The following is a 27,632-nucleotide window of genomic DNA, read 5'->3' on the forward strand; positions in this document are numbered from 1 at the left end:
TTGCTCCAGTTACTTTTCAGGTTTCTGTTTGAATTTCCACTTTCCTCCTCCTGGGAGCTGTGATGGAATAAACCAGGGGCTGTCTATCCACCAGTGGTTCTCCAGTCTGCTGTCCTTCTCCAGTCTCATGGCTTCTGTCTCAGCAGGAACCTGAACCCCTGGGTCAGAAATTACAGAGTGGGTTCCTGACTGGGGCCCCTCAGTCCCCTCCCCCATCAGGAGAGATCTCTTCACTTACACAATCACCACCTCCATTCACTGTCCCTCTTTCGTTGCACAATTTCTAAACTCCCAGAGTATCTCTATCCACTGAATGGACCACTACAATTCAGTTTCAGTCTGATTGTGCTGGCAGTCCAATTGATGCAGCACAATCAACAACATCCAAGGAATGCTGGCCTTTGTGCATCTTTATCCTCCTGGCAGCCTGCTCCAGCACCCACCAAGTGAATCCATCTGGCAGAAGGGGAGCTCCTACCTGGACCAGAGAGAAGATTCCCCATATACAATCAAGAGGGCTCTGGTGACAAAGAGCCATACATCGATCCACCATCTGATCCAGTGACCCTCCTCCTCAGTACTTGCAGTGCTCTTTCCCCAGCTTAACCATGATGTGAGACATGAAGCTTCATCCTACCCTTTTAAGACTGCTGAGAGTGGTAGGCATGTCTCCAAAGCCAGCACTCTATTAGTTCAGGTTCTTTGTTGGGACAAAGTACAAGTCACTGAGTATTTAATAAAGAAGATTTACTTTGCCTTTACCCAGCAATGTTATGCAATGAAGACACAGGGGCACTTAGCTTCTCTGGATGTAGCCTACCTTGTCTCTGTCTCCATCTTGAAGTGTGTCAGATCAGTAAGTCTTCAGGGTATGTCGACTCTCATCATCTCAGGCAGCCACTGAAGTCTGAGAGGCCTAGGTTATACACAGCTGGGACCTTTTATACAACCCCCCCACACACACACACCTCAGGGAAGTTGGGGCCACTTAGGTTGGGGGAGGTGGTGTGGGATGTATCAAAGCAGTACTTGGGGGAAAATTTATAATTCTAAGTAATAAAATTACATTTCTAATCAATAAAAGAGAGAACAAATTAAATAGGGCATGCAACTAAAAAAACCCTAGAAAACCAACAAATTAAAACCCACAATTAAATACCAAAATAGAAATCCTGAAAATTAAAGGAGAAATTAACAGAATTAAAAGTTAAGCATTGAACTAATAATTAAAACTAGGAGCTTGTTTTAAAAAAAAAAACCACGATAAAACAGATAAGCCATTAGTCACTCAATAAATGTTTAAGTGTCAACTATGTGACAGGCACTGTACTAATCCTGGGGATGAAAAAAGAAGCAAAAGTCAGTCCCTGCCCTCATGGAACTCACAATCTAATGAGTGAGTTAACAAACAAATACGTGCATAAACAGTCTGTATACAGGAAAAATAAGAAATAATTAAAAGAAATTAGGTACTAGAATTAAGAGGAGTTAGGAAAGGCTTCCTATAGAAGATGGGATTTTAGTTTGGACTTGAAGCCAGTAAGCAGAGATAAGGAGGGAGGGTACTTCATGCACAGCAGATAGCCAAAGAAAATACCCTGAGCCAAGAGAAAAACTACCTTTTTCTTTTTTTTCTGAGCTACCAAGAAGCCAGTGTCACTGGATCAAAGAATATTTGTTAAGGAGTAAGATGTAAGAAGACTGGAAAGGTTGAAGGGCCTAAGTTATGAAGGGCTTTAAACGTCAAACAGGATTTTGTATTCTGATGGCAATAGGAACCGCTAGAGTTTAAGTAGCTAATTTGTTTGAAAAAAAAGAAGTAAGAAAACCAAATTACCAATATCAAAAGTGAAAAAGGCAAATTCATAATTAGTGAAGAATAAATGAAAGCAATTATCAGGAGCTATTTTGCTCAACTATATGTCAATAAAACTGACAATCCAAATGAAATGGATGGATATTTATAAAAATATAAATTGCCCAGATTAACAGAACAAGCAATAAAATAATTAAATAACCTTATCTTAGAAAAAAGAAATTGAACAAATCATAAATGAACTCACAAAAGAAAAAAATTACAAGATCAGATGAATTTGCAAGCAAATTCTACAGAATTGTTAAAGAACAATTAATTCCATTATGACATAAACTGTTTGGTAAAATTAGGTAAAGAAGGGACACTACCAAATTCCTTCTGTGATACAAATATGGTGTTCTTATCTAAAACCAATGAAAGTCAAAACAGAAACAAAACTATAGACCAATTTCTGTCATTAATGTCGAGGCCAAATTTTTAAATAAAATACTAACAAGGAAATTGTAGCAACATATCGCAAATAACATATACTATAACCAGGCTGGTCTTGTACTAGCAATACAGGGCTGGTTTCATATAAACTTAAGTGACTATATTAATAACAAGAACAACAAAAGTCATGATTATTTCAACAGATGCAGAAAAAAAACTTTTGATAATACAATACCCATTCCTATTTTTCAAAAACCATACACTAGAAAGCATAGGAATAAATGGAGTTTTCCTTAAAATGATAGGTAGTATCTGGCTAAAATCAGTAGCTAGCATTGGCTATAATAGGGACAAGCTAGTAAGTAGCCTTTTCAGTGAGATCAGGAGTGAAACCAGGATTTTCATTATTACCATTACTATTCAATATTGTACTAGAAATTCTAGCAATAACAATAAATGAATAAGCATAGGCAAAGGACAAACAAAACTCACTTTTTGAAGATGATGGATGTGTTTTTTTACTTTGAGAACCCTAGAGAGTATATAAAAAACTAATCAAAACAATTAACCACTTTGATGAAGTTGCAGACATAAAAATAAACCCATACAAATCATTAGCATTTCTGTATGTTACCAATAAAATCCAACAGGAAGAGATAAAAAAATTCCATTTACAGTAACTATAAACAATATAAAATATGTGCGAGTTTACCTGCCAAGACACAAACAGGAATTTTATGAACACAATTACAAAACACTCCACACAAAGAATTCTAAATAGTTAGAGAAATATTAATTGCTCCTGATTAGGCCAAGCCAATATAAATGACAATGCTACCTGAATTCATTTATTCAATATCAAATTACCAAAAGACTACTTTATAGAGCTAGAAAATATAATAACAATTCATCTGGAGGAACAAAAGGTCCAGAATATCAGTGGAATCAGTGAAAAGAAAAAAAATGAGAAGAAAAAGGACCTAGCAGTCAAACTGTACTGCAAAGCCATAATCATCAAAACAGTTTGGTACTGGGTAAAAAATAGAAACGTTGATTGACTGCACAATATACAGAAGCAAATGAGCACAATAACATAGTGTTTGCTAAATCCCCAAATCCCAGCAATTTAACAAAAACTGTTGGGAAAACTGGCAAACAGTTTTGTAGAAACTAGGTGTAGATCAATATCTCCAACTGTATATTAGGATAAACTCCAAATAGGTACGTGATTTATACGTAAAGGAAATTAGTAGAGCATGGAAGAAATTACCTGTCAGATCTATGGCTTGGGGAAAGAGTTCCTGACCAAATAAGAGATAAGTCACAAATGGTGAAATAGACCATTTTGATGACATAAAATTTTACATGACTATACTTATTTGTAATGGGCTTTGTTTTTCTTGACTTCTCAATTTGGGAGTAGGATTTAGAACTGTAAAAATAAATGGAATTTTTAAAGCCAAAAAAAGGTAATATATGGGGGGGAGTGGTTGTGGAGAATTTAAAATGAAGATAGCAGGCATAGACTCTTTCAAAAAGTCTTATCAGTAGAAGGAAAGATGAAAGATTGGTAGCTCGAAGGATCAGTAGGTAAAGGGAAGGATTTTTTTCAGGGTGAGGGAGACATATATGTTTGAAATAAGAAAGGCAGAGAACCACTGGCAAGGGAGAGCATTGGGGGAGCAGAGTTCCAAAGGATTCAGGAAGATGGGATCAAGGGGACAAGGGGAGGATTGTGTCAAATACTGAAGTAGATATATGATTTCATTGATTTTGGATATTCCCTCCAATGATACAGACTATAGTCCAGCATTGCCTGCCCATCTTATGTGACTTTTGTCCATGTTTGCCATGGAGAATCCACATGCTCTAGGCCTTCTTTTATTCTACACTTTATCCTAACATTGTGAGGGTACCAATAGAACACTCTGAGTCCTTACCCTATTACCACTTGCCAAATGGCCAGCCTATCTTCCTTTCTTACTATGACACTTCCCTAAGTTCCTTATTTGTTGTTTGTTACGGTCTACTCATACTCACCATTCCCTTCTTTATTGTTGTTTATGTGATGTTCATTTTCAGTTTTTCAATTTGTTCATGTCTCACAGCTATACCACAAGAGTGGTAGAATCTTAGTATTAAAAAAGGGTAGGCCTTTGTTTCTGAAGAAATTTGGGGTCTTTAAAAGAACTTTGTAATTTCCTAAAGGCAGTTCAGCCTGCTCTTCTGTTTAATTCAGGGCTCATCTTGTAGTCTGTTTGTATTCTATCTGCATATATAACTACTGAGTGATAAATGCTGTTGGATTTTATCCAGTTATATATTGTGATCTAGAAAATATCCGTTCTTGATACACTTTGTCTTTCTCGGTAGATTATCATTCCAAATCCTCAAAGAGTTGAAGAAGCTCTTTGTTGTTTTTTGAACTTGATGTAAACAGGACAATATCATTTGCAAACACAGGAACATCTCTTCTAGTACAAAATCATTGTATTTGGTTCCCCTGGTTCTGTCTAGAGGTGTTGTGTAACAAGAACAAAACTCTAGAGTTTAAATCTATCTTTGAACTTACTACCTACTAAGCAAATCATTTCATATTCCTGGCCTTAGTTTCCTTATCTGTAAAAAGAGGGGGTTAATCAAAATTGCCTCTGAGATCCTTCTAGACCATGATCCTACATCATGTTCACAGTGGTGAATGTGTTTGGCAAGCATACATCTCCTTATTTTTTGCCTCTGATGTTTATGATCAGAGGGTCAGAATAAGGTCATTGAACAGTACCTTTCAAGGAAGCTTGAATGATTTTAATGTTTGGATGGATGATATATTTGGATGTGGTTAAAAAAGGGGGGGGGCTTTTAAAATGGTGTTTTGTTCAACCAAATCAAATGCATTTTTATAATCAAACAGTAAACACTGTAGGAATAATAAAGATCTGGTCCCCTTTAGAATAATCCTTGTCTTTGATGTGCATAGAGATAATTCTCATAACACTTTTATGAAATAAGTAGGTACAGTATATATGGTTTACAAGTTGATATTCTGTTGGTCACCTTTGCCAATCTAATGAATATGAGGTAGAACCTCAGATTTGCTTTAATTTGCATTTCTCTAGTTATTAGTAATTTGGAGCATCTTTTCATACGATGGTTGATACTTGTCCAGAGTGGAAAAAGCACGGGAATGAATATTCAGTAACATCTCAAACAACCATCGTGGCATATTCCCTAGTTGATCAATGAGGGATAGATAAAAGGATTATTGACTAGTGAGGGCAACAGAAATCTGGTAAAACATGCAGTTCCCACGTACCTGCTCCAACATAACACTGAAATTTGCAGTGGATTGGATGATGATCAACAAATCCAGTGAGAAACTAACCCTAAACCCTAAGTGCTGAAATTACTTCTTCCACCCTAGAACTCTGCAGAAAGTCATCAGAAGTCCACCAGCAGTAGGAAAAGGGGCCCCTCAAAAATAGCCAGGAGGAGATAGCTTCGAAGAGGCAAGCAAGAGCAGAGGGTTCTAATCCATTAATTGAGGTGGAGACAATATGGAGGATTGCAGGGAGAAGTATAGCCAGGCTTCCTCCTCTCCCCTCAAGCAAGTCTCAAAAATGTACCAGATGGAGTCCTGATGAGAAACAAGATATAAACCATGAGTCATTTTTCCAGGCCAGTTTGACATAGGGAGACAGAAAGGTCTTTGGATACGGGGAACAGGGTCTCAGCAGTAGCATGCCATGTGCAGAGAGCATGTCCACCAGACCAAGAAGAAGTCTCAGAACTGTAAGGGGCACTGGCACCTTTCACGAGGAGTTGGAGTAGGTGCCACCTGGTAGATGTGTTGCTTATTACCCAATTCAAGGTCACAGATCTGGCACAGACTGAGAAAGGGGACTTGCACCCAGGGATTTTGTAATAGGATCTGTCCTGTGCACAGAACAAGAAGCAAGTTCAGAAGAAAGCTCTAATAGTGTGACTTGTTCACCAGGAACAGATCAAAGTCTCAATTCTGGCTTCTCTCCAGTGAGGTGGTACATAGAGTACCAGGCCTGGAGTCAAGAAGACTCATCTGCCTGAGTCCAAATCTGGTCCCAGACCCTTATTGGCCTCCTGAGCCAGGGATTGTAGGTCCAAGTCCCATCTGGGGTGGTGAACAATTTTCGGAGGCAGCTAAGTGGCTCAGTGGATAGAGCACTGAGCCTGGAGTCAAGAAGACCTGAATTCAAATGTGGCCTCAGACACTTACTAGCTGTGTGACCCTGGGCAAGTCACTAAACACTGTTTACCTCAGTATCTCATCTGTTAAATGAGCTGGAAAAGGAAATGGCAAACCACTGCAGTGTCTTTGCCAATAAAACCCCAAAATGGGGTCCCGAGGAGTTGAAACAACAACAACAAAATCCCAATCTGAAGGTTGCAGAGACAGAACTAGGGCAAGCCGATAGTGTGTGAGTCCTGCAGCATTCTACTGTTGCTCAAAGCCAAACCCAAGTGAGGAACTTGCTGGACTTGGACCAGGTGGGCAGTGTTCAGACTTTGCCCTAAATTAGTAATAATACTAATTGGTAATACTGAAAGCTTGAGGGTCCCCAGCCTGAGTTGTCCTTGGGACCTTGGAATAGTATAACACCCTAAGAAAACAGCAACAGGACCAACCCAGACCTTCCTTCCATAAGTGACATCAAGGCCAAAGTAAGGGGTAGGCTGGAAGAATAAGCAAACAACAACACCACAAAAAAATTCTACTATTATAAAGCAGGGATGACAGGGATGCTCAAGACAAACTCAAAAGAAGCAAATATCACCAAAATATCTACAAGCAAAGCCTCAAGGGAAAACATAGCTTAGGCACAGATTCAACTAGAATTCCTAGAAGAGCTGAAGTAAGTTTGTTTTTTGAAGACTTTAAAATATTTTTTGTAAATGAAATTAGAACACTAGAACAAAGGTGTCGAACATATGACCTGTGAGCCATGTTGGAATCTGAAGCATTCCCAAATGTAGCCTGAATCATATTAAAAAGTAATTGAGAAATATTTAACAAAATAGATAAAAATATAATAGAACTTATGTAACATTAATATTTTCTAAATGTTAGTATGTACAGTTCAGTGGATTCCATTTCTATTTTGACACCATTGCAGTAGAGAAATGAGAGCTATGAAAGAAAGAATTGGAAAGAAAATAACAACTTGGCACAAATACAAAAACTTGCCCAAACATCAAACTCCATCTAAATTATAACGGGCCAAATAGACACTAGTGACTTCATGAGACAAATATTAAAACAAAGTAAACAGACTGAAAAAAAAGAAGAAAATGTAAGCAAAAGCAAACTGATCTGGAAAACAGATCTTGGAGAAAATAATTAAAGAATTTAAGAACAATTAAAGACTACCTGAAAATTATAACCAAAAAAAAAAGTCTTGAATTGTATTTCAAGAAATCTGAAAAGAAAATTGCCTAGAAACAGAAGGCAAAATGGAGATGGACATAATCCACAGATTACCTCCTGAAAGAAACCCCAAAATGAGAATTCCCAAGATCAATATACCTCAAATCCAGAGCTCCTAAGTCAATTTAATTGCTTTAAATCAGGCCTGCACAACATTCAGCCCACAAAAGGATTTTGGGCGGCCTGTGAAAAATGTAGAGGATGTAAAACAGGCCTGCTTTAAATGGAAACTTTGCTAAAAATGTATGCATACTTTTCTGCCTTTTCACATGTAGGATACTGAAAAAATATACCTTAATCTTTCCTTGATAACTTAAGGGTCAGAGTGAGCATCAGTTATTGTACTGTGCTGTCATAGTGTGATACATACCTAGAGGCAAAATTTCTCTTGGGTTTTCCCTTCAATATTAGTTTCACTGCCACTGTCTTATTCTAGTGTCCTCGTCCCTTCACACTCAGTTACTGCAACCTCCTTATATCTGGTTGATTTGATTTTAATCATTCTACATTCTATAAGCTTTTTTTTAAGAATCAGAAATGAATGACTTGCTATTGAAAAAGAGCAATTGAATATGGGAACAAAGATTTCAAATTATATAAACGCATCTTCCTGACAGCAAAGAGCATGTCTCATTTGTCTCCGCATCCTTTCCCTCCCACCCACCCTAGCACAATTCAGAATAATAATAAGTATGAAAAAATGTATATTAAATAAGGAAATTGCTCAGGTTCAGAATTAGAGGGAAATGTCTAGGGTAAAGAGTGGGGAGAATGTGCTAGAAGTTTACTACTGAGAGATCACCAGGCATAAACTATGAGGAAGAATTGAAGTTAGATTTTAGAAGTCAGTAAATTTGAAATAGATTTTTAAAAAAGGAATAGCTATATTGAAGACTTTTAGCATCATGGAAACTCAGAGGTAGCATATTGTGGCATAAATTAGACCTGTATTTGTATGTAGGGAGAAAAGAGTAGAGTAAAGAAGGTTTGCCTTTTGTCTAGGTTTTGACAATGCATTTTCATAGGACCTGCCTGTTAACATGTCTTCCTAGTTATACTGAAGTATGGTCACAAAAATTAACCACTATACTATGATATTATATCAGTTTTATTTATTTCTTTTAGCACATGGAGATTATTCATGGGAACTCAGGAGGCAAGGAAGTCTTTACTTCCTTTTTCAGATAATGGGGAAGGGTTTTTTGGTTTGTTTTTAATTGACATAGATTGGTGCTGCCAGAGTAAAATAGTGGAATTAATTGTAGGAGTGATCAAAAATGTCCATCACAAGAAGTTGAAATAAGTTTATTTTAAACGTATCAATAAGTGTATGCTGATAAAATGGTCGAGATTATTATATAGTATGAAGTATGTGTGGTTACAATCCCTCATATACATATATATATATATATCCTAGGAAGAAATACTTTTAACACAGTAACTATGTGGTAATACTTAATTCACTTAATTTCTAAGTGCCTTAGTCAGCTCTTAGTTTCTCAGTTATAGATGTGTTACAAAGCTGCATAAATGGGGAAGGGGATTTCCTCTTTCAGAATTCCCTACACTGATGAAATCACAGGTCTGTACTGTCCCCCTTGCCCCAAGTGAAAACTGGAAACTACCATTTATTTATTATGTGTCATAGCTTTAAGCTTAGGTGACAATTTTTTTTTGCGTTGTTGAAATAAAGTCACAAGAAGTATAATGGCCCCATTTGTCATGTTGTTATTCCTCATAAGAGGAGTAAAAATAAGCTGTATGCAACATGTATGTGTTCCCTAATGTGTTTTGGGAAAGTTAATTGCAACCTGTGTGGTTCAGGGATTTAGTGAAAGAAGAGGAAGAACAGTTGATGGAAGAAAGGAAAAAGAGAAAGGACGACAAGAAAAAGAAGGAAGCTGCTCAAAAGAAGGTAATGTGTATTTAAATATAAACATATAATTTAAGAAATGAAAATTGCTTCACCTAAAGTCTTTTCCAAAAGCTTTTGTTGCATTGTATCTGCAAAGGGATGCTCTCTCCACTGTACCATCTTGCTTAATTAATTAAGAAAACATGAAGTGAAGATAACCAATTAGGAAGCTGTTACAATAGTCATTTCAAGGTTGAAAGGGAACTCAGTTGTTATGTAGTCTAACCCATCCCCCCAAAAGAATACCTTTTACACGATACTAGACAAATGATCATAATCCAAACAGATGAGTTCATCCACTTGTGTAATTCATATGGGCATAATTGATAGTCAGAAGGAACCTACCAAGTTTTGCCAGAGATTTTTGGGCAAGAAACTAAATACTGTAGGAACATAAATTATTTCTCTTCATTATTACCATAATCATTATTGGCAAGGGATGCAGAAGAAAAAAAACAAATTTGGAAAGTGAACATCTGGCTAGGAACTATGTATAGAATGGGATTTGTTGATATTGCAGCTGAAAATATAGGGATGAGATACCTGGCTATTCATGAACTAATGCATTTTCCTGGTGTCTTACAAATGTAATCTGAAAGGTTTAACCCATAAAGAATAGAGTCTGGGACTAGAATCCTTGAAGAAAATAGCATATGTATATCCACCAAGCCAGATACCATAAGTAGCTACAGTAAAAATAGCAGTTGAGATACCTGAAGGTCACATGAGACACAATACCAAAAAAAAGGGCATAAATACCCAAAATTTAGGCAGTAAAGCAAGAGAAATTAGAGATCCTAATACAAAGAAGTAAATTTGACTTCATAAGTCGTGTGTGTGTGTGTGTGTGTGTGTGTGTGTGTGTGTGTGTGTGGCAATTTGGGTTAAGTGACTTGCCCAGAGTTACACAGCTAGTGAATGTTATGTGTCTGAGGCTGGATTTGAACTCAGGTCCTCCTGCATCCAGGGCTGGTGCTCTATCCACTGCACCACCTAGCTGCCCCATAAGTCTTATTGATAATTATGTGAAACCATGACTGGATATGGCTCTGTATAGATATGCCTTATCCCAAAAAATAAAACAAAACTATTTAAAAGTCAAAGGGATTGGGATGAGATAGAACTATATATTTAAAAGGTATGCTCAGGTAAGAAAATCTAGGAACTAGAGGGATGAAACCTATGAAGACATTTGAATGGAGATCAATGAAGGCAGAAAGAGATGTATCATTGGGTTCAACTACAGACCACCAGGACAAAAAGACAATAGATGAAAAATTAGAAAATATATTACAGGCCTGTCACAGAGAAGCGTGCTGTAGTCATGAGAGACTTCAATTGTCCAGATATTTGTTGGAGTTCTCATTATGCCCAAAGAAGAGTAGCTCACCTTCTTGACTTGCCTTGATGATAATTTCATCCTTCAAAAAGTTGAGGAACTACAAAGAGAAATTCTATTCACAGAAACTAGTTACTACAGTAAAAATAGTGTGAACCGGGAGGGAAGTGATCTCTCTGTCCTTCTATTTGTAATAGAGGAGAGGAAATCCTTAGATTTCCTTCCATAGTCTGATATGCATCCTACATTTAGGGGATCCAAATTCCAAAGGTTTCAGAGGACAGATAGTTTAAGATTTCATGAACTAAAAGTCTATAGAAGGAATAGGAGATCTTATGAATAACATTCTGAAGAGAAGGATAGAAATAGGTCCAGTGAGGAGGAAGAGTGGGGTTTGTCCAAAGAGACTGTCTGTAGGTAACTCATCAAGCAGGTTAGATTTTTATTTTTTAACGCATAAAATAGAAGTATAGCCAGGTAGTGGAAGATGAATATAAGAATATGGTTCTGTAAATGGTGTCAGAAGGGTTTGAGATGTCAGCTCAGAACTAACTGATAGTGGCAAGGAAACTATGGGGAAGAAAGGGGGATTTTGTTGTTGTTGTTTTGTTTACAAAGTTGCATTGAAGTTTCTCCAAATGGGAGTTCTTTACACTAATGAAATCACAGATCCAGACACTATCCATATCTCTATATTAGGGATGGGGAAAAAAGATCAAAGGAATAGACCTCTTTGGGTAGTTGGGTGAAGGGAAGGGGAATTCAGAGAAGAGGCAGAGGTGCTCACTTCTTACATTTCTTCTCTTTTATTTGCCAAGGAGAATGATCCTTGCATTGGAAATGACAAAAACAAAAATGACTAGCAGGGTCTTAATACCCATGATAACCTAGTTATCTTTGATTAATTCAAGTCACTTTGTCCAGATGAAGTACATCGTTGAATAAGGAAAAAACTGGCAGGGTCTGAGCCACTGTCAGTATTTGAAAGACCATGGAAAGGGAGAGGTTCCACACAACCAGAAAAGGACAAATCTTGGTTCAGTTTTCAAAAAGGGAAAGAAAATTAAAATCTACACACTAGGCTAATGAACTTGACTTCAGTTCCTTGGAAAATTCTAGAATAAGGGCAAGTGATTACAGGCAACCGGCATGGTTTCATCAAGAACAGCTCATGTCATACTAACCTTATTTCCTTTTTTGATAAGAGTTTCTAACCCAGTAGATGAAAAGAATGTTGTAAATATAGTTTACCTAGATTCTTAAAAAGCTTTTAATAAAGTATCATAATGTACATAAAAGTATAAATGGCATGCTCATCATATTTTCAGATGATACCATGCTGGGAGTGATAGCTTACAGTGATAGGATCCAAAAAGATCTTAACAAACTGGAACATTTTGCTAAATCTAAGTTGAACCCCAGTGGGAGAATAGTTACATTTAGGTTTTAAAAAATCAACTTTTCATGGGAGCCATATGGCTGGATAGCAATTTGAGAAAGATCTGGGGGAGGGGGGGGTTAGTGGACTACAAGTCCAGTATGAACCAGCCCGTAAGACATTGCAGCCAAAAAAGCTAATTAGATCTTGGACAGCATTCAGAGAGGCATGCCTTCCAAGAAAAAAGGAGGTGATAATCTCTCTGAATTTGTCTGAAGTTTTGCAGTCAGTTCTGGGCTCCACAGTTTGAGAAGAGCAATGATAAGCTGGAGAACTTCCAGAGCAGGCCAACCAGAATGGTGAAGGGCCATGATGAAGAATGGTAAGTGGAAGGATCTGGGGATGTTTAGCCTGGTGAAGAGGATAGGTCAGAGTCATGATAGTTATGATCAAGAGACGTTCTTCTGGAAGAGGAATTAGACTTGTTTTTCTCCAGAGGGAGGAAGCAATTCTATCATTTTAAATGTCCAGCCCTTGAGCTAGATAAATTTCTCATTTAAAGTTTGGAAAGATAGATAAAGCAGTGCTGTATCAATGAGAAAATCTAACTTCAACCTTTTTAGGTCTTGGAATTTTATAGGTCAGCCAGTTGGGGAAAAAAAACTTTTTTCAACAAAATATTAGCTTTCTACTCAGTGAATCTGTATACTGTAAAGATCCTATCACGTTTTGCCCATTTTTAATGCTGAGCTTAAAACAAAGTTGTGTTATAAGATTTAACATTTAATGTAAAATACTGTATGATATATTTGTTTATATATGTCATGCCTGTTGTTTTAGTTACCTTCAGGTATTGTTATTTGAGCTAGTACTTCTAGAATTAATTGTTGTTTTACTAGACCGAAAGTATATCTAATATAGAAGCTTTGGTTCCTTTTTCAATTCATTTTGGCCAGTTTGAGAGTTTGAAAAGTTATGGAATTTGTTATCTTTATCTTTCACTAATATTAGGAGCCAAAATGGCCTAAGAAATCTTTTAAGTGTGAATTTAAATGATCTGTGTCTTATTATCTACTCTGCTAGGTAGAATACCTTGCCTGTTTTGAATAAATATTAATATTAATTTGTAAAGTACTTTTGATCTAGATTCTGTAATGCGGCTAGACTACAGACTCTGGGATAGCATATGGAAACTTACTTATGAGTAAGATACCCATTAGAAGAATATTAACACTTGGCTTTATGTTTTTTCCAAAAAAAAGCCTTTTTTTTTTTTAAGTCTGTCTAGAAGTATGGACATTTTTTTTTTTTTTGACAATCTACAGATTTCTGCTTAGGTGATTAAGCCTCTGCTGTTAAATTGAGTGTCTTAGTTGGGTTCTTGCCTCTGGGTGTGGTAAGGTATGTAGTAAGTAGAGATAATTAGAAAAATCACTGCCAGTATTTAAGAGGTTTCCAGAAACTAAACGCATTGGAGTTTGCAAAAAAATTTTCTTTTTATTCCAGCCTAGAGTATAATATGAAGATGCTTATCAACACATGCTGAATTTTATGACATTCTGATCCCAGTATATTATGTCGATGCTAACTTTAATAACTGAATTAATTTTAAGAGCTCATATACTGTTGTACACAGATCCTTTTATTTTTATCCTTTTCCCCTTTTAGAGATAGCTGCCATATAATAAACACAAAATATTAAATCCAAACAATTTTTATAGCTCATTAGAAAATGTGGCCTGTATCTTATGATGACTAATATGAAATAGAGGACAAGTTGAATGACAGAGTAGAAAAAGAAATCCTTTGTTTTAAGTAAATGTGCTTCAGAGACCTTTAAACTTAAAACACTGATAAAGTACAATTTCTTTTAAAGCTTGAGGCCTTGATTTTAAAGAAATTTTTAGGCTGAAATTCATCATGATATAATAGAGTTCTGGACTAGACGTCAAGGGACATAGTTGTTCATTCCAGCTTCTCATTTTACTAGGCTGTTTGACTTTGAACAAATTGTTTAATATCTCTGGACATCCATTTTCTTATCTTTAAAATATGAGGGCTGGAATAGACAGTTATTAAGGTCCCTTAAAACTCTCGTCAGCAAGCATATATTAAGTACTTACTGTATGCTAGGCACCGTGCTAAGCTAAGGATACAAAAAAAAGCAGATAAAGTTCCTATCCTCAAGGAAGGGAGAAAACTTGTAAATAAGTAGATACATAAAAATTTATTTACAAATATGTGTGCATTATGTCTATGTATGAGAGAGAGACTGAGAATGAGATTGGAAGACAATCTGAAAGGAGATGGCATTCGCAGCTGTGGGGTGGAATCTAATGGTTTTTAATTCTGCTAATAGCAGTATGTGATGAAATGTGATTTTGTACCCTGATCTATTTTGTATTATAAATGAGCAGCCAAAAAGAAATGAAGTGAAGGTCTGAGAGCTCTGACTATGGAATTGAGAGGTCTCTAGACATGGGAGGAATTCCTTTGGGCAGATAGGGAACTGTATTATCCTGGAGTCAGGCAGCACTCTTAGTTAATAAAGCACCCAGCATGCTCTGGTTCTGTCTGACATTTTAACTGCTTATTCATAAATATGTTTTCACTTGTCTGCTGCAGTTTTGGGTTTTTTTGGGGGGGGAGAGGGACATCTGATTTTTAAAGGAGAAGCATAATGGTGTAATGGAAAGAACCCTGGGTCTGGAAACAGGGCATCTAAATTTGAATTTCTGCTCTGCTATTTGTGAACTCCTTGGGAAGTGGCAGCCTCAATTTCCTCATCTGTAAAATGTAGAATACATCTGAAGTCCCTTCTAGATCTAAATTCTATGATCCTATGAATACATCTGTTCTCTAAAATAAGGGATACCTATAGAACATTTTAAGAAAAATACTGTCTCATTACCTTAAATACCATGTGCATTATAAAGATGTAGTAAAATAAAATGAGGAAAGTTAATGAAAATTACAAATATTACAAAATAGCAAGCTATACTCATGAGTTTCTTCTCTTTCTAGTTTCTTATGATAGTATTAATAGTGAAATAGTCAGTATTTAACTCTGAAGAGACAATGAACCTGGATAACTTAGACTATGCTTTTTGATTTTCATTTTTTGAGCATACTTCTTTATCAAGTTTCATGTTTTTAAATGGAAGTCCTGTATTTAAGATACACATATCCCTTTCTTTCTTAGATCAGCATAGAGGAGCAGCTGCCACAGCTCTCCTGTATAATGTATCTTGATGCTACACTCATATATAATACCAAGCCATATGGGCCACCGATCTGAAACAGTGCTATATTTCTTATTTGATTATATAAATTGCAAATTAACTTCTTTGTGTCTTAGTATAGTTAAGTTATAGAAATAATTTGGTTTCCTACACAGAAATATAAGATTATTCTAGTGAGTGATTTTTGGTTAAGTTGACTTAGAACAATTTTGATTTACACTTTGTATTTCCAGGTAGTACTTATTGTGTGGCTTCAGAAGGAAAATTTCTCTTTGTTACTGTCTGGCAGTAATACTCCTGTGATTTCTTTAAAAACACTTTAAAAGACTATCTGACAATTAGTTCTTTAATAACACTTTTTTGTATTTTATCTCCTATTGTCACTAGTCTTAACTCCAGTCATAGTTTTGCTTGAGATAATATTTATCTCTAAACATGTTACAGTAAAAGCTCATTTGTCTGGTATATATTTTCATGTTAATTCATATTCATAATGTTGCTAAAGTGCTATAGTGTATTAAAGTACCTTCTGAATCCTTGAAGGAATATTAAATAATGTGCAGTGTAGTTTGTTATGGTACTTTTGACAATGTATTCTATATATAGTAACCATTAACTCGAATATTTAAACCAGTACATCTCATTTTCCCCAAAGTTATTTTAACTGAGTAAAAGTGTAAGCTTCTGCATTTTTTTAATAGTTCTGCTGACTATTCAAGTAATAATTAATTCAGATTGTGAATTACTTATGCTCCTTGCTGATCTTTCCTGTTGTCCTTAATGGCAACATGTACCCCACCATCATCCCATTTGGCCTATAGGCTCATGAAATGCCAAGAAACTTCAAGGAGGTGGCCCAGATACTAGCTGCCAGGATTTCATGCTCATTTGTTGTTTTTCTTCACTTTCCCATCAGCATCACCCTTCCCCCACCAATCCCAGTTCTCTCTCCCTCCCCCACCCATATTAGTAACATGGCTTGTCATGAGTAATTGTCCACCATGACAAAAAGGCTGGGAACCCCTGTTCTTTCCATTTCTTCTTATTAATACTCATTCTGCGTAGAAGGTGAAGGTTATTAATTAGTCAATAGTTTCAGAAAACTTAGAGGAAAAAATTGAAACTAATAATTAAAATAATTTAGTAACATCCATTCTATCCCATGCCTCAGTTACAGAGATGATCAGAAGTCTATCTCCATTCTAACCCTCAAGAGATAAACATTCATAACTGCTTTGAGCAAAGCAGGGTGATTTTTGGTTTTTTTTTTTTGCTTTTATGAAACAAGGACTTTAAAATATATTTAAAATATATTTATACCTTTCAGTATAATTATTTTAATTTTGCAAATAAATATAACTATTTAAATTCATCTTAAGAGAAATACATTTATCATTGAAATCTTAAATATGCAGAGCTTCTCTTCAGAATTTCTAAAGAATGATTTAAAGATTTTATTTGTATTAATAGACAAAGTAACAAAAATAAGAACTGTGGGAGCAAGATCCTTTTCTTATGCAATAAAATCCACATTTTTCATCAATAAAAGTAGCTATTGCTTGTACAATGATAACAAACATTTTTATCAGAGAAATCCATTTCTTTCTATTTCATATTTACATTGTTTTTTGTTTTTATTTTAGGCCACTGAACAAAAAATCAAAGGTACGTTACTTAAAGCTATTGTTTTTTACTTTGTTATGTTTCAAATTACAGTGAGGTTGGTTATATACTTTTTTATACTTCATGAAAAAAAGAATAGGGAGAGATTCTGATAGTTTAACTATTGAGCTACTGAAAAAAATAACAATAAAACCAGATAAGTTAAAAAATAATACTAATTTTCCTAATAGATACTACTTTTTCCCCCCTTCTTTTCCTTGTTTGTTACTGATTTTTCTAAATATCCTACTGTAGCTAAATTTTAAACATCTCTTATATATAAAAGGCATATATCACATTCTTGAGTGGGTGGTTTTGAAGACTATCAATAATAAAAACCACTCATTAGTAATAATGAGGAAGAAGACCGTTACAAATTACGTGGCGTAGTAGAGCACTGGTCTTGGAACCAGGAACACCTAACTTCAAGTTCAATCTTAGACACTTATGTAGTTGTGTGACCCTAGGGAAGTCACATAACCTCTGTTTACCTCAGTTTCCCCAATTATAAAATGGGAATAATAATAGCACCTGTTTTGCAGGATTGGTGTTAACATCAAGTGAAATAATAATTGTGCTTAGCATAGTGTCTGATACATATAGACACTGTATAAATCTTTTAAACGCTATTTCCTTCCCTGCCCTCCCCCCTTAATCAAAAGCCAAAATTATAAAATGTTAATGAAGTGTGATTTCTATCAGTTTTAAGTATAGTTCTGTAATATAGTAGAAAGACAAGTAGTCAGAGGGACCAAATCCTCACTTTGCCATTTACCACTTGTATCACTATGGACAAGTCACTTAATTTCTCTTGGCCTCAATTTCCTCTTCTATAAAATGAGAGGTTTGGGTTAGATGCTTCCTTAGGTCCCCTCCAGCTTTTTAGCTATGATTCTATGATCCCAGTTAACCTTTATCTTTAGAAATTTGCTTTTAGATTGTGAACCTAGTCAATTATCAACAAACATTTCAATATACAAAACAGAAAGGCTTATATAAGAAACTGAACTTCTGCTATTTAGTTTGTTTTCAAAGAAGTATATTAATGCCTATTAGATTTGACAGGATAGTAAGAAAACTATTATTTGTGTCTTCATATGCAATTTTTTGTTCTGTGCATTTAAAAAATGTTTTATTGATGCTTCTTTTTTTTGCACGTGTTACTATCCATTGACATGCTACACCAAACCTTCTCAATGACAGGTGCCCCCCCACTTCTAACAAATATGTAAAATGTATATATGTGTAGTGCTATAGCTGAAAATGCGTGTTTCATCAATATCCCCATTGCATTTCCTCAAGTCCATTATCTCTGTCAAGAGGTGGGAGGTATGTTTCTTCATTAGTCTTTTTAAGTCATTATTTTATGTTGCTCAGCATTCCTAGATCTTTCAAAGTTTTATTGTTATTGTCATCCCATAAATTGTTCTGTTAATTTCAGGTTTTTTAATTTAAAAAAAAAATTACTGTTCCATTCTCTCAATGAGTTCACAGTCTTCCTATGTTTCTCTGAATCTGTTATATTTGTCATTTCTTATGGAATGATAATATTCCATTGAATTCATATACCACATTTTGTTTAGTCATTTCCCAGTCGGTAGGCACCCATTTTTTTTCAGGTTCTTTTTTACCACAAAAGGTGCTGTTATGAATATTTTTGTACGTATGTATCCTTTCCCTCTATCCTTGAACTCCTTGGGATAGATGCCTGATATTTTCATTGGGTCAAAGGGTATGTACAGTCTTTGAAAATAGGAAGACAGTAGCTTTCAAAGCTTACCCAAATAAGGGGGTAGATTTTTCACAAAATAAAACTTGAAAAATTTTGGTTACATAAAAGTTGGAAAGCTTTCACGGAAGCAGAATAAATGCAGATAGAATTAGAAGAGAAACAGTTAAATGGTGGAAAATTTGGACAACAAATTTTTCCATTAAGGGTCTGATATTCAAAATATAGAATTGATACAGATGTATAAAAGCAGGAGCCATTCCCCAACAAATTGTCTAAGGTACTTTCTACATCAGGATCTATAGAACTACAGATTATAAACTAAAATTATGACATAGTGCTTTGACTACATGATAGGAAAAAGTCCTAGGTTTGGGACCTTCCTTAGATATTTACTAACTCTGGCAGGTCACTTCACATTTCGTTGTGCTATGTGAAACACTGTGGAGATGTGCCCTGTTGTAATTATAGATACACACTAATAAATGAAATTAAGCTAAATTATAATGTACTAAAATTCATGATTAGCTTACTCACATAAATTCTTCGACATAATAATTAACAAGAACTTCAAAGGAAGGTTTAATTTCTTAAATCTTTGGTTTGAAATGAAACTGTTAACTTTAAACCAAATTGGATTTACTTGAAATATAGTTCTTAAAAGTTTTAAGGAACAAATTGTTTTAAAATTTGTATTCAGTAACTTTGAAATTTTATATATGTATTTGAATTATTACACAAACAAGTTAAAATAAGAATGAGGTGTTCATGTATATACGTGAAGAAGAAAAATAATATACAGAATTCTGAGGGACAATTGATTATAGACTTAGTATGGAATTAAGGTAGTGATTTTAGAAGGAGGTAAAGTCCATGAACGTTTTTAAGTTTATACTAATCTATCAGGTATTGTGCTAAAGGTAAAAAGGCAAATATCAAATACCCTCCTTGCAAGAAACTTAACATTCTGTCTCAGAGAGAGACATGATATATGTAGGAAGGAGGCCAGATTAGCCTTTGACTAGAAGGTCATTTTTAAAGGAAGTGAGCAGGACAAGGATAGACAGCATGAAGGTACAGATCTGAGAGATGGACAGCCATGTGTGACAGCCATGTGTGACAGACAAGGCCGATCTTACTGGATTATTAATGAGGCATAGGAAAGGCAGTAATATATAGGTTAGGGCCAGGTTGTGAAGGGCCCTAAATACCAAACAGAGAAATTTGTATTTCATCTTGGAAGCAACAGGGAAACGCTGCAGTTTGAGTAGAGAATGGACATGGTTATATCTGTTCGTTAGGAAAATCACTTTGGCAGATATGTGGAGGATAGAATGGACTAGGGGAAAACTGGAGATGGAGAGACTAATTAGGAGGCCATTGCAATAGTCTAGGTGAGTAATGAAGACCTTCAGTACGGTGATGGCTCTGTGAAAAGTGAGAAGGGCTTGTATAGGAGAGATGTTGAGGAGGTAGAAATGGCAAGATGTGGCAACTGATTTTTTACTTTTATATATATATATATATATGGAGAGAGAGAGAGAAATAGTGAGGAAAAATGAGGAGTTGAGGATAACTTCAAGGTTACAAACCTGGAAGATAGTAACTTATATACATATATATATATATATACACATATATATGGAGAGAGAGAGAGAGAAATAGTGAGGAAAAGTGAGGAGTTGAGGATAACTTCAAGGTTACAAACCTAGAAGATAGTAACTTTGTATGAGTGGTGTCCATTATAGAAATAGGGAAGTTCAGGGCAGGTTTTGCAGGTAAAGATAATAAGTTTTATTTTGGATATGTTTATTTTTTTTTCAGATGCTTACTGGAAATCCAGTTTGAAATAGCCAATAGCCAGTTGGACAGGAATCCCAGAGAGAAATTAGGGCTAGATTTGGAAGTCATTTGCTTAGAGATAATAATTAATCTGTAGTAGTTGATAAAGTCACCAAGAAGAAGGGCCTAGGACAGAGCCTTGAGTATACCAACAGTTGGGGACTTGATATGGATGATGAGCCAGTAAAGAAGATTGAGCAAGAGCGGTCAGTAAGGTAGGAGATCAACTAGGAGAACCAGAATGATAATGACTAAGAAAAGACCCATCAGATTTGGCAGTTGAGATTATTGCTACCTTTCCTTTGGAGACAGAAGTTTTAGTTGAGTGATGAAGTTGGAAAACAGACTGAAAAGCACTGAGGAGTGAGTATGATCAGAATTAGATGAGCAGATAAGAAAAAACAGAATAGGAACATAGGAAACAGAATCCTCTGGAAACATGATCTTAAAACAATGTAAGATATACCTTTTATGGGTTGTTAGGACTGTCTTAAGATGCAGTTTCAAGACGTCCCACCTGATACTACCCCCCCAGTGACTCCCCAACAATAAATATATACATAACTCTTCATTTAAGTTCTTGAGAAACTTCTGGATGTTAGAACATACTTCCTTTTATTCTGTATAGCTTCCTTGTGTCTTCCTCATAGCCCTATTTAGCACTTTATGGTGCACGAAGTACTTTTCATAAAAACTCTGTGAGGTAAGTAGTATAAGTAACTTTCCCGTTTTATCACCAGAAAACTGAGGTTCACAGAAGGGAAGTGACTTGACCAGGGTAACATAGCTAGTAAGTGTTGGACTTGAGTTGAACCAAGGTCTTTTGACTCCAAGAGCATTGTTCCCTCTAATTCCCAAAGGTCTTACCTAAAATTCCCACCCAAGAATAGTGATTTAATAACCTCATGATTATCTGCCTTATCATGTAGTAAGTACTCTTGTATTCCATGGAGGGTGCCACATAATGAAGGACCCCATCAAAATAGGCTTCTAACTACTTCTCAGAAACTTTTTATCCTTACAGGAACAGACACTAATTTGTACGTCTTCTTTACTCCCAACCTTTTATTACATAGCCATTATCACTCAGAAAGTTGTAGCCTTTACACCCCCATAAAATGAGTAGTAATTTCCTACTAGCTCCTAATATCTCATTCCTTGGCTCTACATGAGCATTTAGTTTCTTGGGAGTATAGACCAGGACTTAATCTAGGTTTACTAAGGCACTGAGTTCCCAGTTGAGGGACCTAACCATTTGGGAAGCCTGGCTCTTCTGAGACTTTAAGCTGACTACAACAAAGACATATACTTAGGGAAATTTTATCTGGCCAGTGTATAGAGAAACCATAGGCTACCTATAGATCTTTTAATCACTTGATCATACACTATTTCCTGGTTGTCCATTCTATGGATGTGTGAGCCAAAATTATGTCAATTTCTGGAACTATTCTTTGTTGGGACAAATATTTTATTTTTAGTACTTATACAACTCTGAACTTCTGAAGGACTTGAGAAATTCAACCTTTGCTGTCCTGAACATCTTCTTTAAAAAATTATGTATTTTCTTTTGATCTAACAAAAGCATGAAAAGACATGTGCATTAATGCAAATTGAAGTGAGCAGAACCAGGAGAACAATGTAAACAATGACTACAACAATGTAAATGGACAAACAACAAAACCATTGAAATCGAATCCTATGATTCAATAATTCCAGTATCAGTCTGCATAAGAAATTCAAAATCCTCCTTCTTCTGCACAGAAGAGTAGACCAATTTCTTTGAGCTCTTCTGTGATTGAGTGCAACATGTCTTACTATTGTTATCTGTTTTTGCCCTAAGTTGCCATTACTGCTGTTGTAAGAAGAGTGGGAAGAGGAAAAAATTAGCACACATCTCCTTTCTGCACCTTGAGAAAAGGTACAGGGGATAAAAGGAAGTCCTAGAGGTCAAGGGGATGGGGTGCAACCAACTTGGATTTTTATAGGCTTACAACTGGGTTAGCTGATTCTTAATGAGCCAATAAATAGGTGTTCTTTCAGCAGGCTACCTGTAATTCCTGCCAAACTATAGCTATAATCTTATTGGGTATGTTGGAGATCGATCAGGAATTTCTGATTCGTCCTTTCTCCCCACTTTACATTGGTATAGTGCCTAGGTACATGTGCCCAGCTCTTTTTATCTACAAATTCATGTTGTCTTGAATTTCCCCAACTGCTTTTACTCCATATATAGGTGTTTTTTGTTTTGTTTTTAAAGATTTTATTGATGCCTTTTGTCTTTACAACATCGTTTTTTGTTTTTTTGGGTTTTTTTTTTTTCCCCCAAACCTTGCCTTCTCTTTCTGGCAAAGAAAAGCATCTAATACAGTGACCTCATCTGACGAACTGAAATATTCTGTCATAGTAGTTTCTTGCTTCTCTGTCATTAGAGGACAGTATATCACATTATTTGTTCAATGGGACCTTTGGTGTTTTTTCAGTTATTCAAAGTTGAACTTCCTCTTAGGAATCTTTTCATATATATTGTTGTAGTCATTTATTAGTTGGCTTGGTTTAATTGTTTAATTGTTCTACATCATTTAATTCAAATCTCCCTTGTTTCTCTGAATTCCTTATTCTTCATTTTGGTAATTCAGCCAAATCTCTTAATCAGGGAAATAAAACTTTTCTATTCTAAAAATTACTTCCTTAGCAAAAAAAAAAAAAATGCTATTTTCTAAGGGTTAAAATACCTGTTCTAAATTAAAGACGTAAGAAAAAGTGGAAAGGGCCTTATTCTGAGGAAATTATTTTGAGACTTATTCTGAGAACTAATTTTGAGCAATGTTGCTTTTGTGTTGCTTATAGCTACTTTCATATTGCTTCCACTTTTCTTAAACCAGAAAAGTAGAAACATAGTATGACTACAGAAAAATCTCATTCATGAGGGAGAAAAAAAGCAATTAGAAACACCTTTTTCATCCACATGCACTCCTTTTAAAAAATTATAAAAGCATACTGAAATGGTTTCTCTGAACTTCCCAGAATTATTGACATTGACTTCATTCTCTATAAACCTATATCAAGTGTGCAAGAGGGAGGAAGACTAATGGGAGACAATTCTTGCCACCAACAATTCTGTCCATCCCACTTGTCCCTCACATCTGATTAGAGATTAGATTACTTAAAAGCTGAACCCCCAAAATAGAGACACTTTTCCAAGAAGGTTTGTCTATGAGAAGTGCATGACAGTTGACTGCTTTATGATTCTATTCACCATTTCTGATTCACCAGACAAAAATTCCCTTCCCTGGCCACCAGTGCCTTATATATGTTGTCTTACTATATTTTAGAATGTAATCTTCTTGAGGGCAGGAACCGTCTTATTCTTGTCCTTATAGCCTCACACCTGGCAGTGCCTAACAGGCTAATTAAATGCCTTTTCAGTCATTGATTGCTCATATAAAATTGGGAGTTTTAACAGCATGACCTCTGAGGATCCCTCCTGCTCTAGAGCCTGTGATCCTGGAAAAAGAATGGCAGGGGATTAGCAGTTGAAATTTTTCCTGTTCCCAGCAGGTTCTGACCCATTTGAACCTCCTAACTATTAGCAGAGGGAAGAAAAGAGAGAAAAAGAGACTGCTTGTAATAGAATTAAAGAATTTGAGAGTTAAAAGTAACCTTAATATCCATCTAGTCCAGCTGTACAGGAAAGGAAATCTCGTCATGACATACACAAGTGGTAGTCCCGCCTCTGCTCAAAGACCTCCATGAAGGAGGAACCCATGACCTCTTAGAATTGCTCTCATTATTAGGAATCTGACATTAAACCTGAATTGGCTTCTTTGAAACTTCTACATACTGCTCTTTGTTTTGCTTCCTGGGATCAAATGGAACAAATCAAGTCAGTAAGCCTTTATCAGACACCTACATGTTCCAATCTAGTCTCTCCTCCGCATGCCTATCCTTCAAATACTTGATGATAGCTATTATGTTATCCCTCCCCCCCCAGCAGGCCTTTTTTTCTCCCAAGTAGACATACCCATTTTGTTCAACTAATCCTAATATAACATGGAATCAAGGCCCTTCTTCATCCTGGTTGCCCTCATCTGGATATTTTCCATTTTACCAGAGCCATGTACCTAGAACTGAAAACAGTACTGTAGATGTGGTCTGATTAGGGAAGTATACAGTAGGACTCTTTATCATGCTAGTCCTTGAAGTTACCTTCTTTGTCCCTCTTAATTCAGCCAAAGATTGCATTAGCTCTCTTGGCTTATCGTACTTCTGACAACATAGGACCAAGCAAAAATCCCTAGGGTCCTCTACTGGTAATCCCCTGCCAAGCTGAATCATTAACAGGTATTCTTTGAGTCAAGCCATGTAATCACTTCTGCATGTATCTGGTTGTATTATCCAATTCCTGTCTTTTCATCTTTTCCACAAGATACTTTATCAGAAGCTTTGTAAAAATCTAAGTAAACTTTATTCACAACATTCCCTTCATTGACTGAAGTCCTGTCAAAAAAGGAAATTAGGTCAGTCTAACATGACCTGTTCTTGAAAAATTGTTCACCAGAAGAGTAACCTTATTTTCATCTCTGCCCACAGAAGTTGAGCCCACATGATGTTATCTACCCTGCTTAGAATGTCAGGACAGAAAGTCAAGGAGGAGCAGAGATGATAGGTTCATCTTCTTAGTCAATGGGAAGCAAAGAGGAAAAAAATTAAATCAAGAATAGAGACTTCAGAAGACCTGTTTGAATCCCTGCTTACTGCTTTTTCTAATCAGGTCATGTTCTCTTATTGGGTACCTTTTTGCTGGTATCTGAGCCTTTTCATCAGTTCCTCACCCATGGTAAAGGCAATATCTTACCTACCTTGAAAATGTTTTCAGCAAATTTAGATTTTAAACTTTAACAGAAAGTCACCTTTTCAAGCCAGTCCATTCAACTCATTTTGGATGACAGTTTTGACTCCAGAGGATTTTTCTCTATTCATGATAGAAAATGACTTCCCTCAATCTATGACCCTTTTGGAAATACTACTGTACTGGTCAGTGTCAGGGGAGAGAGGATTCCTTCCCCTCCTAGTGTAAAGGTCTTATTTGTTAACTTTGGTATGCCAAAAATGGTTGAACTGAGGAGGCCTTGTAATGTAGCTCCAATCTTTCTACTGCTCTAGTTCCACTTGACCAACTACCCGCTACACATTTCTAACTGGATGTCTTTTTTTTTTTTTTAAAGGCAGTTGGGGTTAAGTGACTTGCCCAGGGTCACACAGCCACTGTCAAGTGTTTGGTCCAAGGCCAGATTTGAACTCAGGTCCTCCTGACTTCAGGGCCAGTGCTCTATCCACTGCGTCACCTAGCTGCCCCTCTAACTGGATGTCTTATAGACTTCTCAAACTCATTGGAACCAAATGGAACTCATTACCTTCTCTTCTTTAAACTTCCCTATTTCTGTGAAAGCCTTATAATTTTTCTAGTCACCCAGGTTCCCAACTTTAGTGTCTTTTCCCTTTCCCTTATTTATATCTTGTATTCAGTTGATGGCCAAATCTTGTCATTTTATCTCTACAGAATCTCTGAAATACATTCCTTCACTCTACTTGCAAAGCTACCACTCTAGTACATATAAGTTTTTATCACCTCTTACCTGGACTATTATAATATTCTCCTGATTGAGCTCCCTCTCTAATCTATCCTCCACAGAGCTGGCAAAATAATCATCCTCATAAAGTACAGATCTGACTATATAAATCCTCTATATAAACATCTCCACTGGCTACCTGTTGCCTTTGGAATAAAATACAAACTTCTCAATTTGGTATTTAAGCCTTTCACAATCTGATTTCAGCCTAGCTTTCCAGATTTATTTCACATTACTTCTTCTCCCAGCAATCTGTGTTCCAGCACACCTGGCCTACTAGCTGTTACCCAAACTGAAGGCTTCATCTTTCGTCTCTGTGTGTTTACACAAAGTGACCCTCCCCTCATATCTGAGTATGCTTTTCGCTGAGCTCTGCCTCTTAGAATCCCTAGCTTCTTCCTAGGCTCAGTTCATATGCTACCTTCTTGGGGGAAACTTTATTGATCCCCATAGTTCTCTCCCTCCTAAAATTGTTTTGTATTTACTTATCTGATTTAAAGTTGTGACCCTTTACTAAGTTGTAAGCTTCTTTAGAGACAAAGATTTTTTTCTCCCATTTTTGTCTTTGTATTTCCAGGATCTAGCACAGTGCCTTGTCCATGGTAGATGTTCAATAAATGCTCATCATAGCTCAGAATCAGGGCAGAATTATTTAATTAAATTGGTTGGAAATGGATACGGTTTGAATGACAATTCAAGGTAGGGAAATCAGGAGAAATAGAATTTTAAGGAAGCAGTTGAGTTCAGTTTTAGACACCATAATTCAGTCAGAGCAAGTGTTTAATCCCCTGCTGAACTCTATTAGACACCTAGGTGACTGAACTTAGAGTCAGGAATACCACAGTTCAAATTCTGTCACAAGTTAATTGTATGAACTATTTGAGCCCAACTTACAGTAGTACCTTCCAAGCCCTTATTGGTATGATTAGTCACAGCCAGACATACTATATGTTGACCTCCATCATCATGATGACATTTTGGTCCTCTGAGTATGAAGGACAGCAACTAGTATAAAGGACAACAAGTGGTGTTGCCTTTGGGAAATTACTTAACGTTTCTCAAAATCAAGAATAGAGACCTCAAAAGATCTCTTTGAAACATTGACTACTACTTCATGTCAAACTAGGTTGCATTCCCTTATTTTAGGTACCAGTTTGCTGGCATTTAAGACTACTCATCAGTTCCT

At 36.1% G+C, this 27,632-nt stretch overlaps 1 protein-coding gene across 1 annotated transcript in view; it reads left to right on the forward strand.

Annotated features, from left to right (window-relative positions):
• The first annotated feature begins 391 nt into the window (after positions 1 to 391).
• The window catches only part of TNRC6A (trinucleotide repeat containing adaptor 6A), a 103,889-nt gene continuing 76,648 nt past the window's right edge, over positions 392 to 27,632 (forward strand). Inside the window, exons 1-3 of the mRNA XM_027859669.1 lie at positions 392 to 523; positions 9,589 to 9,624; positions 17,227 to 17,248. Of these exons, the coding sequence (XP_027715470.1) occupies positions 392 to 523; positions 9,589 to 9,624; positions 17,227 to 17,248 (190 nt within the window). The remainder of the gene's footprint in view (positions 524 to 9,588; positions 9,625 to 17,226; positions 17,249 to 27,632) is intronic.

This window comes from Vombatus ursinus, unplaced genomic scaffold (genome assembly GCF_900497805.2).
Source record: "Vombatus ursinus unplaced genomic scaffold, bare-nosed wombat genome assembly UNPS02014171.1, whole genome shotgun sequence".
Taxonomy (NCBI): domain Eukaryota; kingdom Metazoa; phylum Chordata; class Mammalia; order Diprotodontia; family Vombatidae; genus Vombatus; species Vombatus ursinus.